At 41.6% G+C, this 18,431-nt stretch overlaps 1 protein-coding gene across 1 annotated transcript in view; it reads right to left on the bottom strand.

Moving 5' to 3' along the window:
• The window catches only part of znf385d (zinc finger protein 385D), a 71,106-nt gene that overhangs the window by 21,029 nt on the left and 31,646 nt on the right, over nt 1-18,431 (bottom strand). The window contains exons 3-4 of the mRNA XM_076736424.1: nt 14,547-14,654; nt 1,988-2,156 (exon numbers count right to left, since the gene is read on the bottom strand). Of these exons, the coding sequence (XP_076592539.1) occupies nt 1,988-2,156; nt 14,547-14,654 (277 nt within the window). The remainder of the gene's footprint in view (nt 1-1,987; nt 2,157-14,546; nt 14,655-18,431) is intronic.

Below are 18,431 nucleotides of genomic sequence, written 5' to 3'. Positions count from 1 at the left end.
ATCTGCATCTGGTTCCCGTCAGGCACCGAAAGTTGCAGTTGCTTTTTGTTTACTTTTTCAACATGTTTTAAAGCAGGAACTTCCATCGAGAGTAAAAACCTTGTTTGGCAGACACCTGGCAGAGATAACCGGATTTAAACAGCCACCTGGCTGCCGCGAGATGAATATTAACTCAGCACACGACAATGTGCACCGGAAAAAATGTAATTAAAAATGGGATAATTGGCAAATGGAAAGTACAAATTCAATATAGGAGGCATGAGGTCTGGAGCACATGGTTATATAAGTTGCAATGCTTTCACAAACTGCCATCAAATTGAGGAATTTAGCATGATTTGAACTAATTCTTACAATATGTCTTCCAACAGTGGAAGAGTTTATGACTGTTGTGAATGGCCGAACTTAAAGGCAGGATGAAAAGCCTGCCGTCAAAGCCTCGGCAGGCTGCATCGAACTGCCTCCCTGATCGCGCTCCAAGAACTCTGCGGCTTTTGTGTGGCTTTGTCCTTTGTACAATGAATTGTACAAATGCAGATAGTGGCGCAGCCCTTCAGAAATGTTCCAAACAAAAAGCGATAAAAAGTCGTAGCGGTGCAGAGAATGAAGAAAGAGAGCTTGAGAGAAAATTAAACTTCTCTCTCAATGCAGAGGAGGACTTTCAAGGTGCATTCACAGGTAAAAACTCAACTGCAGTATAAAGAATAAGTTTCCAGTTATGACCTTGGTTATCATGATGCATTGTACGACGACCCTGATGAAGGCCACATGGCATCCTCACAAAAAAGTTATTCTTTATGCTATTAGTGTTGCAGGAGTTTCTACCTCTTCGTGAAAGTTAAATCCTCCTAAATGCCGCCGTCAGAAAGGGAGTTTAAGTTGCTTTAGTGGCATTCAGACTGGAAACAGCTGTGCATTGAAAGTGCATGTGTGGATGTATTGTGGTTGCTTCAGGTACCAGACAATGAAATATGATCCAGGAGTAACAGTTTAATGCCTTTGAAGGCTTACAATTATAATACTTTGAGATGGGATTTTACGACTCTGGAGAGTTATCACACTGTGAATTATTTCACCTGTGAAATAATTGATTGTGGGGTAAGCAGCAGAAATACGCTGTTACATTCATTACCTTGCGACACGCTTCAAAACACGTTGGGGCAGGAGCAACTAAAGGCTGGGAAAGATGTGGAATGCTCCAAAAACACCTGTTTGAACATTCCACAGGTAAACAGGCTCATTGGTAACAGGTGATAGTATCATGATTGGGTATGAAGGAGCATCCTGGAAAGGCTCAGTCGTTCACGAGCGAGGATGGAGCGAGGTTCACCACTTTGTGAACACATGATTGGATAAAGGATGTTACTACATGAGCTCAGGAACACTTCGTCAAACTGCTGTTGGTAAACACAGTTTGTTTGCAAATGAACAAATCCTGATTTTATTTATGTTTCATGCAGCTTCCCAACTTTTGCTGTTGTGCTGCGTTGTGGTAAAAGCTGATCTGGGTTGAACTTTTCTGCAGGACAGCTCTTCATTGTTTTGTCAGAGCTCTCTGCACTGACAAAGTGGTCCCATTCAAATGAATGTAGGGGCCATGTTTCTTTTTTCAAACAGTGCTGCCGTCTGCATGAATACCACCTTGATGATCCAATGAGCACTTTGTTTGAAGCGCATGAGGCCGTAGTTCATCCCTCTTATGTCTGACTGTGCCGTGTGTCCTGCAGAGATCTCCCACCTCTACAAATTCAATATACGAGCACCGAGTCGGCAGTCAGCCATCGGCAGACCAGCCAGCACAGGGTTGATATAATCAACAGTGAGTCCGTCCAACACATAGAGTGATTGCATGTTGTGTGCAACAAAATTTCAAAAATTTTTTTGCGTTTGCTGGGTCCAACATTCATCCCCCCAGAAGAGCAGCCGCTCCAGGAAGACAACAACAAAGAACATGTGCTGGGGAATGTGCAGCAGGCGGGAAAACACAAACCTTTCCTGTCGGTGCCGTTGGGAACCTGCGAGGTGTTGATGCCCTTGGCGATATCTTGGTTGGCGGTTTCCTTGGTGACCGCTGAGCCTTTGAGCTTACTCTTCGGAGCGTCCAGGGCTTTTAGCTTCTTGGCATGTTTGGTCCCCTTGTAGTGGGCCAAGGCCTGGCTCTGTGAGGAGAACAAAATAACAGGCTCGATTTAACGCTGGGAAAGCAGCAAAATGCAGAGCCAGGATGAAATGAAATATGAAAACTAGAGGACCACAGTCAGAGTCGCCGAAGCAGAGGAAGCGTAATTAGCAGGGGACAGTTGATACACTCTGCAGTCCAGCTAAACGTGCTAACGTTTGATAGTGTTTTTACTGGTTTTAGGAAAAAATGTTCTCCTCTTACCCAGGTAATTGGTTTTCTAAGTTATTTAAGCTCTGCTCTATTTTTTTTTTTTTTTTATCTCTTGAGTGAATAGAGCCGTTTTTCATTTTTTCCAAATAGCTATAATAAATCCATCATTCTGGGCTTTAAAATAATCTATTGTTCTACAGCAGCGATGTACTTCAGAGGGCCTTGGTGTCGGCTATTTTTTTTTTTTTTTTGTAAAAACAGAGACATCTTGCAAAACCAGCCCATTATTTCCCTCTCATTTCCCCTGGTTCCAGCCCCTGAATAGCTGTCGAGATTTCAAATTTGTCTCGCTATTCAAACTATCACAGGGTGGTAATGAAATGACCATTCAGAGTGAATATGAAGCCCGTTTCTTTATTAGTGAAAATAATACCTGCATGTCAGTGATTGAGAAATTTGTGTCGCCTGCGATGTAGAATTCATGGAGCGGCCGTTCGATTTAAAGTCCGAACACGTAGCTCCACCGAGCGTCACCTTCACAACAGATTCACCCGGGCACACAGAAGTGGGACATATGCAAAGACTTTGAGCTGTCCTTGTTTACCTCTGCACACTTCCCTGCATACTTTGCCGATGGCAGTAAGGAAGGTATCAGGAGAGATGCAATTGCCTCTTGGAATAAATAAGTGCGCCAACCACACATCCCCAGAAGACATTTGTAAGCATCTTTATTTATGGGCCGCTGTGGGGATATTCATTAAAGACTGCTGGGACAAAGAGACCATTCCTGGTAGTATTCTCAGCATTGCCGTACACTCTTCCTGTTTCCCTTTGTTCCTTCACAGTAATTAGTTCCCCTTGTTTTATCAGTGGTTGTTTAATTGTAGGAAAATAAGATTGTGGTGTCATGGCAAAGCTCTCACAGCTTTCCTGGATATCATTTAAACTGACCAAATTTCCTACATATAATATCAAATATAATAGAATGAGACAAGTAACGATGTGTCATTGTATGAAGGGAAATTCATCGTTCAGTAATTTGTGAAACAGCTGAGGTGCCTTAAAGGTTTTCCCTTCGTTAGAGAAGCCATTTTTGGATGAGGCATCACTTTCTCAAACAGAGTGCACATCTTGTTCTGGCATGAAACTATTCATTCTGGCCCACATTCATCACTCTCCAGGTACCAGAGACATCACTTGTTTTTTTTGTTGTGAGACCCAGGTGATATGGATGGCTGTTTAACGCGACTATGCCAATAATTCATCTTTCATTAGAGCAATGAAGTGGAAGAATCGCCTGAACTCCGAGTTTGACACAAGCATGATTAAAACTGGGAAGGGAATCATTTGTTTTCCTTCCAGGTGCTCTGCGGCGAGGGGGGGGGGGGGTTGGAGGGTTGTTTTAGGATTTAGAGCGGTTGGCTGTCTGGAAAACGAAAAGGTCACATTTAAATCCCACAGCAAGGTGTGTGTGTGTGTGTGTTAGCTCAGATGTGGGCTATGCTAAGTCCTCCCATTAAAGACCCTGAAAACACATTTTCTTAATTGACCTGTAACTGTGAGCAGTGGCGTCCAGCACAAACACAAACTTTCTTTGTTTGTGTTTTCCTCGAGCTGGTTTGAACTGGGCGACGTGCCGCTTTCCCATTTTTGAGCATTTAACTATTAATACAAACAGCCCCAAGAATTTCTTTTGCAAACTTTAACTTTGGCTTCGCTGGCTTTAAGTCTGAAATAAATGCATGTTTCCTTCTCTCAGTAAAACTAACAAATTTGAGTTTGTACCGAAATGATTTCATGCTTGCATATCTGGTTTTTGGATGTGCGCTTCACTGTAAATGTGCTTCCGATTTCACATGTTGATTTCATGTTTGAACAGGCTTCACAGGCACTTTTCTGTGAAAACCATAACAGCAATCTGACCTGTCATCATATTTGTCTGGCAGCACAAAGTTAGTACGCAGAGAGATGTATTGAATGTGCTCCTTGTTCTCTTCCTCTAAAGCTGCACTAATCAATATTTCCATGTTAACAGAGGATCATGCAGATAACTGTGCGATGACAAACCCACTGAAAATCCTCACAAATGCTGCAGTTCCTCTCAGCTCTAGTTCAAGTTCAAGTTCTTTATTTGTCATATTCTCAACAAATACAGTGAAGCAGTCGTTGGCAATGACATCCTTGCTGTCAGCCTCCTCCCACAATGCTCATGCAGCATAAATGAAAATCCCACAAGAAAATGAATAATGAGAATCAGAGAATTTCAGAAATAAGACATAAAATAGAGCAGAATTTACAGTATAGGAATAAAGCTACTGTGGTAGACTGCTGTACAACATGGAAAAACCGAAAAATGTGGACAGGTTGTGCAGTAATGTAGTAAATGTATGTCCTTAATGAGGACAAAATCCATTAGAATGACAATAAATTAAAGCATTATAAAGGAACATAAAAGTAGAATAAAGTATATGACAAGATATTAAAATAATAAAAAATAGAGTTGATTATTACATGCACACAGCAAGAAATTAAGTAAAAGCACATTTTTAACACATTTTAGATTTAAAAAGAAGACAAAAATGAGGCCCTGAGAGCAAAGACCTGCTCCTGGTTTTAAATCTAGATCCTGGAATGTCTTAACGAGACCCAGCGGAGGATCTCAGGCAGCACTTTGGCTAATATGTGATTAAACATTCACTGATATACTCAGGAACCGGTCCCATCCAGGCCTTAAAAGTGATGATTAAAATCTTAAAACCAATTTTTAAAACACGCAGGTAGTCAGTGTAATGAAGCTAAGATTGGGGTTATATTTACTCTCTTGTTAGAGTTAGTGAGGAGTGTGGCAACAGCATTTTGAATTAACTGGAGTCTGGAAAGGTTGTGTTTGCTTAAGCATGAGCAGAGCGAGTTACAGTAGTCCAGATGGGATGTGATGAAAGTGTGGATGAGAATTTCATTTCCAGAATGAGAGATTCTGCCTAACTGGACAAAACAAGACTGGAGATTTGTTTTAACCTGCTGATTGAAATTAAGATTATTATCAAAAGTCATGTCCAGATTTCTGCAGTTAGTTATGCACAGATAGGTACAGGATATAGACTGACACGCACACACTGTGATGATTTAGCTTGTAAACAGTGGTCAAATCAATATATGTGTAGCTGCACAGCAATGTGTGTAACACACACAGGTACAACAGGTAAAGTGTACCACTGCAGTGTGGACTGTAGCAGCTAGCTAGCTTTGCTTTAACAGCCCTCAACTGTATTGTTTTGGTTCATTCTCACCGCTCTCATCAGCTTCGTTTAAAGGCGCAGCACACTGCTGTTTTTAGCAGAACGTTAGCGATTAGCTGGTGAACATTGGTCAGCTTTTAGCAGCTACAGAGAGAGAAGTTTCTCACAGGAGTTGGTCGATTCCAAAAGAAGAGAGAACATTGGACGTCTATTCATCAGGTGACCACATACATTGTATAAGTCCAAAAGCAAGCTAATGCTAATGTGTCTGCAGGACGTGCAAATAAGCAACCGTTTGCTAACACGTTAACAACTGAGGTGATAATATACCAGTGTTTTGAAAACAGCCTGCATAGATTTCAGATCACATATCTATGCAGGCTGTTTAAAAAAAATAAAACAAAATAAATAATTTTATTAACTTTTTTTGCACAAGAAAACATAAATCAGCTCATATGTACTGTCAATGTGCCAATAATATTCTTCTTGTGTCAGTTAAGACTGTAAAAATGTGGTTTCAGTGAGGATTTTTTTCTTTGGTACAGGAAATATCTCAGAAATCATCCTCCTAAAGTTTCATTCATGCTTTAACAGAAACCAGAGGAGGAGCTCAGAGGAGCACGTCCAACCCGGCCACTCAGAATAAGGAAATTATTGTCAATATACATCAATATGCATCAGATTATTACAACAGTGTAGTTTATAGTTTATGGGAATGTGAGCTGCATGGCACAATCATCTGCATGTGTGCAAAAGCTGGTTGTCCTTTTTTTCCTCATTCCCTTCCTCGTGTTCAGAATAACCAGCATGTGGATAAGGTCTATTAAAAAACGCATTCAATTAAAAAGGATGTGAGTAGGCAGGAGAGGAGGCGGCGTGGCAGAAACTAGAAAAACTGGAAGTCTTCAGTCCACATGAATGAAAGCTTTGTCCAGAAATCTGGAAAATAAATCCCAGAAAAATCATGTTTGAAAATTGAGTTACAACATCAAACTGGCCATTGTTGTGCTGAGACAAGAGAGGAAACTTTAACTATCAAGCCGGGGGGTGCAGAGCACATTGTTCAGGCTGTATAATTCAGTTAACTCAATGTGATTCAAATAAGACGATGAGCAATTTCTTCCATAAACAACCGACTGCTGCTGGTGGTCAGAGTTATTCAGAGCAGACCCAAAGCTCAACACAGGCGAGAGTTTACAAGTGTTACAGCTGTTTATGTTTTCACTTGCTCAGATTTATTGAGTCCTGCTCTCAAAAGGCATCCAACAACTAAATTATGAATTTAACACTCAAATAAAATTATCTTTGAAGCGCAGCATTGATGGAACGGAGGGTAAACCGGCTTAAATCATTTTTATCTGTGGAACAGTTTACTCAGTTTTCTTTAATCTGTGGATTTTGCTCACTTTTATTTGTAGCACTGAGTTTGTGCACCATTTTTAGCCAGTCATAAATCTTTTTGACCTAGATTCACGCACTATATACCAACTTGTAGACAGTTGCATCATAAGGCTGTAAGTTATGGAAGGGAGGCGTCTTCAAGGGCAGCAGGGATGTAAATTGAAGCCAATTGTGATGCAGATTTTTTTTGGGGGGGGTCATCTGATTAGGCCCACGACATCACACATGCAAAAACCCACCCACACACATTCCCGTGGGTAAGTTAAGACCCCTGTAAACGATGCCAATTCACAACAAAGAGCCACTGGTTATTGTTTTAACCCACACAGCCTGAGTGGACGCTTCAGTGTCTGTGGGGGAGCAGGATCAGGTATCATGGGAAGCAGCCACACCTCGCTCTGATCCTGTGTGCGTCAGTCATGGTGTGACGGACGTCTAAGCCAAACTGAAACATATTTTTCAAACATGTTTTCTTCTGGAACCAGGCTGCAGCCAACACCTGTTTTTTGCTGAGTATATTTATGTTTTCTCTCAATGAAGTCGATCAAAATCGAATGATTCTCGGATTGATTGTTGCTGTTGTCTCAGAACTGAGAGGATGTTTATGAGTGAGTAAATAAAATGAGTAAATGTTTGAAAGTAGCAGACATCTGCCATTAAATCAACAATCATAGAAATACTTCCAGTAAAAGTCATGTGTTCACAAAGCAAAACAACTGGAGTATTATCAGCAAAATGAACGAGTTGAAACAATTCAAAATGTACGAGGCAAAGCTCAGAGAAGGTGCAGTTAAGACTAACGTGATGATCTGAGAGCAGCTGTGGACCTCAGGCCTTGTGAAAAACCTCCTAAATGATACTTTTCTTCTTCAACACAATTTGACAGAGCAAGACTAATGAGAAAATCATTCCCAGAAACATCAGCAGGCCAAATGCAATTGCGGTCCCTGTGAGTGAGTCTGATACTCTGTCCAACCAAGTCATAATGTACGTCATGCACGGCGTTGAGTATATCTCGCGTCCATCCAAATCCGTGCAGTTTCTTGAAGCATCTGTGCAGTTACAGGAGTTGGGTACCACTGTCAAATTGCCCCAATCAAGGTGTCCATCAAAGACCCCACAGCAGAACCCGGCCCTCTCCACGTTCTGAAAAGACTCCTGAATTTCCTTCGGCTGCTCGCTGAGAGGAAGCAGCTGCCTCATGTGTTTCTTCACCAGCTCCTGGGCAGCTGCGGCTCTTGATACGCCTCCCAGCGCTCCCATGGCCAACAACATGAGGAACATTGTGAGCAGGCCCAGGAAGAACAGGGCCAGCAGGCAGCGGTTCTCTCGGATCGCTCCATAGCAGCCCAGGAAGCCAAAAATGAGCGTCACGGCACCGATGAATATCAGTAGGTTTACAGCTGGGAGGAGTTGCTCAGTGATCTGGTAATCTGCTTGGTTGTTCCTGATGTGTGTGAATAAGCTGAGAATAGTGATTCCACCCACAAAAAACAAGAAGTTGAAGGTGAAAAGCAGGTATTTGATCACCTTATTGACCGCCATTGTTGAACCCCACAGTGTCTGAGCCACCAGGTGCTGAGTGCTTAAATGCAGAGGCTGTGGTCAGAGCAGGCGGGAACTGAGTTTTTTGTGGGTGTGTTCAGCGGATGTGGGGTCACGGTGTTCAAAGCACAATGAAAACAGGCCTGAGGGTGTTGAGAAAGGTCAGTTCTCAAATGGCAACACCTCTGGATGCCCCTCAACTGTTGTTACTCAAATAAAGGGATGGCATGGAGAGAAAAGAAGCTTGGGAAACCAAAATCACTGGAACATAACAAATGATGCATCTTTTAACTAAATAGTACACAAACGCAGAGTCGCAAAGGCAAAACAGTCGCTTTAGCACATTCCTGTTTCATCACATATGAGCTGTGGGCATTAGGCAACAGATCACGCCTTGTATTTTATCTTTGGCCTCATTGTTTGGGGCCCCACAGGTCCTACAGCTGCGTCTATAAAAATAATAATAATTGCAAAATCAGTCAGTTCTTTTCCTTCAGATATTGTTTTATTTTCTCGTGGTCTTGTTAAAACCCAAGAAGGATTGAAGTGGTAACCATTTGCCACATACCCAGTTTATTGCACATTTGATGACAGAAATGTAAATCATTGTTATTAAAATTGGAAATGTTTCATGTTTTATATGTTAACTTTCTTTTGCCAGGAAGATATTGACAGACAAAGTGACCCCAGAGAGGCATGGCTCTCTGTGACACATCTTCAACCAACTGTTGAGTAAATAAAACCCAAAACTGGGAGTCGGGAGAGTTAATGACATATAAAAACAACGGTCGACACCTATCAGAGACACAGAGCAGCTAAAAATCCATCATATTGCACCAACAGCTGGAGTCTCCCAGACCAGAAATAGACTCTTTAGTGCACAACCCCCAGAAAAAGCTTTATTGCCAAGTACGCTTTTACACATACGAGGAATTTTCTGCAAAGAATGTGATCATGAGTGCTATCTGCTTTGTATGAATTTAACTTAAGCATTTCATTCATCTCTTATATCCTTTGCTGTAGATTTATGGCTGCTGTTTTTTTTTTTTTTTTTCATTTTATGCTTCTGTTGACATCTTGACTAGGAAAGAGATTTTCAGTCCCAGTGAAGCTCTTTCCTTCTTAAAGCTTTATATTAAGTTTTGGTTCTTCAGTCACTTCTCCTCTCGTGAAGTCAACTTTGCTTCTGATGTCAATGAACATTAAAATAAATCCACCCCTGCTCCAGTTAGTGGCATTGGTGGCACCCAGTGCTTGCTTAAGTTCCCAAATGCTTCATCAGAGCTGCTGGTCAGATGGTCGAATAGCTTTGGAAGCCCCCTCCCCCGACACCTTTCCAAGAGCTGAACTCTGGTTCCTACTATCAAGCTTGGTAATTGATTGCATTCCTTACAGAAATTCCATTTAGATTATCAGCTTGTGAAAACTGGAGGTCTGCAAAGTAAACAAGCTAGATTTACAAAAACACGAGTCAAGGTAAGGAGATAAAGGACGAGTTGTAAATGCATTAAGTGTAAGCAGGCAACAAAGCGTATCCTGTTGAGAGAATGAATGAGACCGGTCTGGTGACTCACTGTCAACAAATTACAGACTCGAGTCGAGTTTATGGTCTTGACTCATAAACATGAACGGGTCTAGTAAAGCAGAAACATCTTAAAACCTTTTAAAACAGAGAAACTCTTTTCTCTTTATGATCTCAGACCGTTAACTGGTCTACAGACAGACTCTGCTCGGATCTGGGTCGAGCAGGAGACCACAGGCGGGCCCAACTTGCCTCAGTCCAAGCTGCAGGTTCGCATTACAACAGAGCAAATTCAACGTCCTCTACCAAAGCTGCAGCTTAAATAAAAACATCCTCTGGGTATTCCAGCTCAACAGTGTACCTGCTGATGGACAGGTAAGCACAGGGTCTATCTCTCTCATGAAGCGTTCAAATTAACAGCTGATGGACAGTAAATATATACCGAGATCGAGTTCCCCGCGTGAAACATAATAACCTCATCCTGAGTAATCACCGACACGTTCAGTGTTAAAAATGGATTGATTACTCCTTTAATGAAAGAGCGGTGACATTGCTATTTATGATGCTACTGATTGAACAACATGCAGCGGTTGCAGTGATTTTCTTTTAACGTGTTTTGATTACTTTCAAAACGGTATTCAAATTAGGAGGAAGGGAAATCGAAACCCATCTCCTGGTCCATCGGTTACATTAAGGAAGCTAATATTAATGCAGTTCATGTCATTAGATTCTATTGTAGAGTGTGTATGTGAGCTAATGAATGTAGTAATACTTTGTGGTGACCTCCCTGTCAGTGATGCTGTCTCCTTCCTGTAATCTGTTTTGCTTATAAGACACACTGTATTGAAGCCGACGACAAAAATAATTCCAAGAGATCCATTCATGATCAATCATGAGCGAAGAACACATCAACACAAGCGCACACGCCGGAGCTGTGGTGGAAGTATTCAGACCCTTCACTGAAGTAAAAGTATTAGTACCACACTGTGAAAATACTCCACTGCAGGTAAAAGTCCTGCGTTCCAAAGCTCACTTCAGTAACAGCAAAATGTACTTAAAGTATCAAAAGTAAAAGTACTCATGTTGCAGTAAAATCTTCCCTGTCAGTGTTTTTCTATTATTTCTAATATTTATGGATCAGTATTACCACTGCATTCATGTGTATGTGGCGTTTTACTGCTTTGAGGTTAATGCATCATACTCTACAAGAGCTGTGCTTGGCTGTCCTGTGAGAACCACGTGTCTCCAAAAACTTTTCCTTTTTCAGCTTTGTGTCGATGCATTTTCCAGCTGAACCTAGAGGCTTTTGGAGAGTTTATTTTGCTGAAGGAGGAGGAGAATATTCTCGAGCCATAAAGGAACATCCTTCAGTTTATCACATTCAAATTCAAAATCACCAAATTTGGAGATACGTGCTTGAAAACTGGAATTTGTATAGTAACTTGAGTTAAAAGTAAAATATTTGGCGGGGATGTAATGGCATGAAATTATGAAGTTGTAGCATGTAGTATGAACATATGAAGTAATGTACAAGTACCTTGAATATTAATGAAAGTACTTGAGTACATTCCGCCAATTAGACATGCTAAGAAGAGGCTTTCACACCAATGGTCCCTTTTCAGGCATGAAATAAGACAAACCAGCCGGACGACTTGCCTTGGGCCGTCCCGTTGTTGTACCATCATGACACTGACGGCCCATCATTTCAGTCTGAATGGACTTCATATGCAGGTCACTCCTGTGTCCCATTGACGTTGCAAGATGGTTTTTGTTTTGCAAACAGAGCAACTGGTCATTTATGACATCATTACGACAACTGGGTGCAGCCAATGGAAGCTACCTGTAACTTAAGGATGTTTGATTGCAGGAACTAACGGTCAGTGTTGTGGCTCTAGGTTCAGGTTAGGTGAAGCTGCAGGTTAAAGGTCATCAAGAGCTGTTTGCTATTTTTACATCAACAACAGTAAAAACAAGTATTGGTTTGATGTCCTTCTTTTAACGGAAACTAAACTAAGTAAAAACATCTAGACCACTAAAACACATACAGGTAAACGCCCAGAACAGCAGGGGACATAAAATCAAACATTGAGTTCATAATATAACAGTTATGTAGCCCATTTATTGAATATTGCTTAAAGAAAGTGCGTGGGCGATTGAGAGGCCAGACATGAGCAATGACTCTGTAAGAAGATGATTATGTGTTAAAGAAGAAAAGCAATCAGAAAAAAAACACTCGGCAGCCTTTCTTGAACTTCATATCTCTTTTTCCACCTCTGCAAAGCATCAAACATCACAGTAAAAAAAAAAACATCACGATGATTCAGACATCCAAAATTACATCTCAAAACAAAACCATCTCCTCATTTTGCTCGTCTTCGTCTTGTATAAATTCTTGTCCCGAGTTGGTGTAACGGATGAGGCTCCCCTGGAACATCGTATTATGTCTCCATGATGGATCTGACTTTAAAGAGCTAATAAAACTGCAGCTTCTCCATCACCTGCTGTGCTGTCACGCAAACTCACAGACAAATCAAAACCTCACAGCAAAAGCAAACTAGCAGCCAACAATGTGTGATTTCAACCTTTTGTCTGATTCACATGTAACACCGACACCTACGGACTGAATACATGCGCTGTGCTGGAGTTCATCTTCCAGTGACTCACCTATTCTCTGTTCCCTCTCAACTACACAACAGATTAAACACTCAACAGCCTGTTAACAATGCAGAAAATAATTCAGTCTCCTCTATATTAACTTGCGTACATTGTATTTTAATTACTGCAGTACTGAATCGTATTGTTAGACTGTGTTCATTTGCATACTCTTTGCACAAAAGCTTAATTTTTTATGTGCAGTATGTTAACGACATGCTGCATTACAATTGGTGCATAACAAAAGTCGGACTTGCTGGTTTGATGTCATGTTTCCTTTTTTATTTATGCCTTGAAAACATGTTTGCTGCAGCCTACAAATACGCCGATTCATCTGACCTCACCTGTTTAAGTCAGACTAAAAGGTTATTCAAATGCTGTTCAACGCTATTCAAATTCAAATGCTCGCTGTTGGACGACGGCGGCTCAGAATAAAGCCTCTGACAAGCCCGAAGACCAGCTGAATCCTGTCTGTACAAACCACATGTAAAGATAGTTTCCTCCAATGCGCGCACATTTTTAGTCTTCGACAGTCAGGAAGGAGCATAAATCTTATAACTGAGCAAACACACCAGTCAGCGCTGGTGATCCGGCAGTAGACGACCACACCAATCCCACAAGGACACAAACTGGTGCATGTTCTTGTACCAAAACAAACATGGTCAGCGACCAGAAGCCCACATGGTTTATATACAGTGCAATTTGTACAAATATGTCAAACACGGAGGAAAACAGGGCAGAGTTTGGATGAGATCCTGGATGGAAGACAAAGGGAATGTGGACTATGAAGCCTACAGACAGACCTGGAGATGAACGAGCTTTGGAAAACAAAACCAAGTTCAGGTAATGCTTCTTATTTGCTGGTATGTCTCCCCCGGACAACACATACTGTAAACGTCATCACCTTTTACGGATAACAGTCCATCAGACGACACTCACAACTGGCAGTGATTGAGTCTGAAGAATTCAGATTACAATCTTTGCAGGTGGCACGCTACGATTTTGACTGCCGGCCATCAGCACAGACAGCAACAGACTCGATCCGGCCTGGTCCTAAATCATGTTCATCATCAGTTCAACAGTCCAAATCTGTGTCCCCAAAACAGCTGAATAGCTGCTGACTCTGCAAAGAGCATCACTGATACAACACCGATGAAGCATTTTATTTCAGAATTCAGTTGTTTTCATCAGATAATAAGGTAAGATCTAATGTGACATAAGTTTGACTTGACTTAAACGATTTTTAGTCAACTGAAACTAAAAAAATAACAGGATGAGGTTGACTGAATAGGATAAAAACTAACAAGAACATCTGACATAAGACTAAATAAAACTGAGCTGACAAAATTAACTCTTATGTGTAACAGGTTTATCATTAGTTTAGCCTGTTAGCCTGCTAACATTTGCTAATTAGTGATGCTAATTCAGCTCAACATTTCACATTTCACAAAATAATAAAATCTGGATGAAAATTTGTGGGATCAGTAAAATTAGAATTTATCCTCTGGGCATCTTGAATATCTGTTTATCATAAATCTATCAAATAATAAGTCAAGATATTTCACCAACAACCCAAAACGTCAGTAGAGGAAAGGTGAGAAGATCAGCAAAGTGAGGAAGATTCATCCTCTGGGGCCACGAACCTCTGTCCAGATGTCAGTCCAGCCAACAGGTCCATCCAACAGACATTCTTCATTAATTTATTTCTGTATTTTTTACTTTTACTCTTGAATAAAATATGTCCAGCCCTCACACTGCGTTTCTTTGCAGGTTACTTCCTGTGTATTTTCTGAGTGTATCTCTGGCAGGAGCGCTGACTTTGGATCTTTCGCTCCTCTTCAAAAGAAAACTTGCTCACCTGTGAGTTGAACCTCAGCTGGCAAACGCTGCAGGAGACGTGCTTCCTCTTTGCAGTGGGAGGGAGGCCGAGGGTGTGATGGAGGACAGCTTTCTGAACTGGGTCCATCTGGAGGATGGAGAGAGAGGCTAATTAAAACAGTGTTGAAGTTGACCTGTAAATCAGCTTCACTCCTCCATCGCTCACTGGGCTGTAAAGACAAAACAGGTTGCCTGGAGCTTTTTAGGGAGCCAGCCATTCATGGTTCGCTTCAACTAGTCCTTTCTGGCTCCGACATTAACACAGACGTATTAAGAATTAATTCCCCATTTGCTCATTCGAGGCACATGCTATCAGTGTTTTAACGTAAGGATCTTACTGTGATGGCCGTTGGCAAAATCCCTCAAGCGAACACTTTCAGGGAACTGCTGGCATTAGTGGATTTTTTTTTTATAATCATCAATAATTCCCCAGAAGAGATTAAAACCAGCGATGAATTTAACCTCCTGACAAGTATTGTCTGTGAAGCCACAGTTCACGTATGCCTTGATGACACAGATGAAACACAGAATAGAGCTACAGTCATGCATTTGGTGAAATATTCCCTGCAGCCTAATGAGTTTATTGCCTTCAGCTCATCCATCCACAACACCGATTCCCCAAAAAAGTTTGGAGGCCTTGAAAGAAATAAAACTGAATGACATATACTCAGTTGAAAACAGCACAAAGACAATATATTTAAAGTCTAACCTCATCATCTTCATTGATTTACAAAATCACAAGAAGAAACTGGCCATATCCCTGATTACATTTGCATGTATTCTTTTTTGCAGACTCTTTTGTCCAAAGCGACGAACAAATGAGGTACAATCCAAGGTGCTGGTGATCAAGGAGAAGCCTTGTAGAATAAATGCCTCAGCACTCATTTCCACCTGTCACAAGTGCCACAAGGCTTGCAGGTGTATGAAGTAACGTATAAGTACCTCGCTAATGAGCTCGGTAAGGACGGAGAGAGAAGATGATGTGATGTGGACGAGCCAATCGAGAGTGGCTTCGGGATGAAATGAATTCATTGTTTGGATTGCAGTCGAGAGATATATCAGCTAATGCTGTTTTTTTTACAAGCACAGTTATATGTCATGGTGGAGGAATATCAGGCTGTGGCTTTGCAGATAATACCTGCTGGCGAGATGAATTCCCGGGCCTTATGCAAGAACCGCTGTCTTCAAATGATTTAAGACGTGGGGCATTTTTCCCGTATTTTCTCTTACGTATGAAAGTTAAACGTGGTTCAGGCCTGTCGAATGAGTCACGAACAGCCTGCGCTTCTCCAAAGATGAAGGAAACCTGTGGTGAATTATTCTGTCTTAATGTGAGTGAATCTGGAGAAAGAAATAAGAAATCAAACGTTGTTTCACAAATTTTTGTTGTGTGATTAAAGTGGAACTTGAAAGGAAAGACATTAAAAAACATGAGACCAAAGGGACAAAATGAACTGCTGTGAATAAACTGTAGTTATCACTGAGAAGTTTGAAGTTTCAATGGGAGGTGTGATGAAGGTTTTTTATGTGTAATGATATTTTGATGCAGCAGTTTGATGCAGTTCAGCAGCTGCTATGAACGGTGACCATGTTCTGTGTACCTTCACCCACTGCACTGTCTGATATCCCCTCGGCTGATCTCCTAGGTTGTCACATCTCGGCGACCGCCTCCCAGTTCAGTCATAGACCGTTTTAGCTCTAACTTCACGTCGAAACATTCCTTTTCTATTTGTGTCGCAGCCCACTGACACTGCTGGATTTGTGATGTTTTCGTCTGCTGATTTGCAGCAGCAGGACTGGAAGCTCTGCGGTGTGAAATTCTTCTTTGTACTCTTTGGTGGTTTGAGAGTTTTTTTTTTTTTTTTGAATCCAACTTGGAACAACAACACAACTACATCAGCGAGGCTTGGATCTGACACAGGCAAGCCTCACAGAAAGGAGTAAGAGGAGGCCCGTGATGCCACAATTATTGTAAAAGTACCTGGAGATGATTCACAAAGAGCACACACGAATGAAAGAGCCACCGCACACACAAGTGCCTGCATTTTCATCTTAAGGACTAGCTCGGAGTGGTCACGCCTGCACTGCTGCACGCTGCTTGTCTGTTTGGTTCGTGCCTCCCTCTGTGTGCTGACAGGGCTTTGGGGAATGAACAAACACATCTGCCTCGCTGAGAAAGTGTCTCAATAGGCACCACTTGGCTGCAGAAGGAGAAAAGGTGCCGGCTCTGTGTGGGAGGATTAATCCACCTTGACAATTGTGCAGCAGAAGGTAGGCACAATGATGCTGCACTGTCGCTTTCTGTGGATTCTGTTTGGCTGAACTGAGGCAGTTTTTGTTATTTGGGATTTTGAAAGTATTTGTGTGCAGTGGTGGAAAGATTTTCCTGAGATATTCACCACTGGAACAACAGCGGAAAGCAGAACCACACAGTAATTTTCTGTCATATACATGAATATCTTTTCATATTCCCTATTGACGCATGTGATACATCAGTCTTGGCCACCTGGTGCTACAACCCCGATTCCAAAAAAGTTAGGAAAGGTAAATAAACCAGAATGCAGTCATTTACAAATGAACTATTTATCAACTACGTCTTTATGAAGTGATCCTGAGTCCTTGTATTAATCTGTGCATCCGATGCTGTGAATCGAGATCGGAACTGCCTGACCACATCTGGACGTAGTCTGGCTAGTCTGGATCTGAGGTCTGGCATCCACGCTGAACAGAACGCTGATACAGATATTTGTTGTTGGATAACATAAAATACAGGATGATTAGAGTGATATCAAGAGAGAGAGCTGAAAGAGACTCGCCTGTTATTCAACAGAACTGCGTGAAAAATGAAAGTAATACGGGTGGGAAATGGATGACACTGCACTCATCTGTGCTGCTGATCTGCTGTTAACAAGGCAGATCATTTATCCAGTCAGGCTTCTGCAGCACACCAGGATTAACTGACATAATTTGTTTTTTACAAAGAAAGAAAGTTAATATATTAGATTTGTTGAATTCGGAAGAGAAGTTTTCTCATTAAAACACCAGATGTAAACTCAGAGGCAAGATCAGACTGTTTGTTATCTGAATGACGTGTCTGAGTACAGATGACATTTAAATAACAGGTGTAAATGGGGTGCTGATGATTGAAATGATAACTTGACAGGATAGTCTTGATTATTTGATCATCTCATGCATCTTTTTCATTTTTGAATCGACGGAATTTTGCCTGGAAACGTAGATGAAATTTGCTTCAAAGGGACAAACATTTTCTTTTATTTGCATAAAAATCGAGTTTATTAGACACACCCGTACAGTCAAATGTAATGCAACAACAAATCTTACTTTTATTAAGCTAATAGTTTGTGCCAGAGGGCAGTTGCTTTAAATCTTTAGTCCTTTTTGATTTTGCCATCTGCTTCGGTGCTGAAGGGTATTTCTGAAGGATTGTCACCCACCTTGGCGACAGGCAGTGAAATCAGCTAAACAATTTCAAATGAACTGACACAGGAAGGCAAGTAATCAGGTGCAGGTGACAGTAATGGCTGGAATGTTTCAACAGCTTGGCAACATCCACAATCTGGCAAAAAAATGGCTGTGAACTGGTCCCGGTATTTACACTGTGACCGAACGAATGAGGAGCAGCTGGGCAGGCAGATGATGAGGTCAGGTGATCTCTGGAGGAGGTCAGCTCAGGAGGAGGGTGACTAGAGGGCGTGTGACATAAAACATGGCATGGAAAATTCCAGAAAAGACACAGTTCAAAGACGGAGATGAAAGAGGCCGAAGGGACACGACAGAAACCCAACATCCCTACCAGAACTTGGACACAGGTTGACTTGGCTCAGAGGGACTGGATGGTGGAGAA

This window comes from Chaetodon auriga, chromosome 8 (assembly GCF_051107435.1).
Source record: "Chaetodon auriga isolate fChaAug3 chromosome 8, fChaAug3.hap1, whole genome shotgun sequence".
NCBI classification, from domain to species: domain Eukaryota; kingdom Metazoa; phylum Chordata; class Actinopteri; order Chaetodontiformes; family Chaetodontidae; genus Chaetodon; species Chaetodon auriga.
This window is presented reverse-complemented; position numbering and strand designations above follow the sequence as displayed.